The sequence below is a fragment of the Galeopterus variegatus genome, unplaced genomic scaffold, assembly GCF_000696425.1.
Source record: "Galeopterus variegatus unplaced genomic scaffold, G_variegatus-3.0.2 Scaffold10681, whole genome shotgun sequence".
In the NCBI taxonomy this organism is placed as follows: domain Eukaryota; kingdom Metazoa; phylum Chordata; class Mammalia; order Dermoptera; family Cynocephalidae; genus Galeopterus; species Galeopterus variegatus.
Window position 1 is genome coordinate 24,199 of NW_007736792.1, and position 861 is coordinate 25,059.

General features: G+C 51.3%; 1 protein-coding gene across 1 annotated transcript in view; it reads left to right on the plus strand.

Moving 5' to 3' along the window:
* Positions 1 to 861, plus strand: part of CLCN1 (chloride channel, voltage-sensitive 1) — a 30,710-nt gene that overhangs the window by 12,836 nt on the left and 17,013 nt on the right. The window contains exons 8-9 of the mRNA XM_008594381.1: positions 244 to 369; positions 703 to 787. Coding sequence (XP_008592603.1) covers positions 244 to 369; positions 703 to 787 — 211 coding nt within the window. The remainder of the gene's footprint in view (positions 1 to 243; positions 370 to 702; positions 788 to 861) is intronic.

Here is an 861-nt window from a genome sequence, read left to right on the forward strand (position 1 = left end):
GGCCCATTCACATCCCATCTTTTCTGTATTTTGTTCAATCGTATCCCTGGTCTGCAAAGAAAAAAAAAGCCAACCTGAGCGGCCACGTGTGTTAGAGCCTGGGACTCCAAAAGATCATTAGTTTCTGCTACCACTTCCCCCCAGATTCGAGTTTCAGCAAAACTCCTCAGGTCCCAGGGGTGGGGAGCGTGAGAAGGCCTTTCACTTCTGTCTGCCCCTGACCCTACTTCCGTGCCCCTGTAGGAGTGCTGTTCAGCATCGAGGTCACCTCTACCTACTTTGCCGTTCGGAACTACTGGAGAGGATTCTTTGCAGCCACGTTCAGTGCCTTTGTGTTCCGCGTGCTGGCGGTGTGGAACAAGGATGCTGGTAACCAACCGGGGAGGCCCTGGCTGGAGGCTGTGTGATGCTGCTAATGTAGCATGCTGGGGAGCTCTCTAGGGCAGTTCAGAAAAGGAACGGATGGTGTCATTTGGGAAGTGGGACCAAAGCCCAGAGGTATAGGACAAGGATACCCAAGGATCCTGGAGTAGGGGAGTAAAACCATGGAGTGGCTGTGCATAGAAAATGGGAAGTTAAATAGAAGAGGAGATATGGGATTGGAGTAAGGAAGGAATTAATCCTTAACACTGATGACCACTGTTTTCCTACCTGTGGGTTTCTGTGAAACTCCCCCAATAATCCTTGCCTTTCATCCTGCAGTCACCATCACTGCTCTGTTCAGAACCAATTTCCGAATGGATTTTCCCTTTGACCTGAAGGAACTCCCAGCCTTTGCTGTCATTGGGTCAGTGGGGTCACCTGCTCTGGGTGTGGTGAGCAGGGAGTGGGTGAGGCTGTAGATTGGAAGGGACCCAAGCT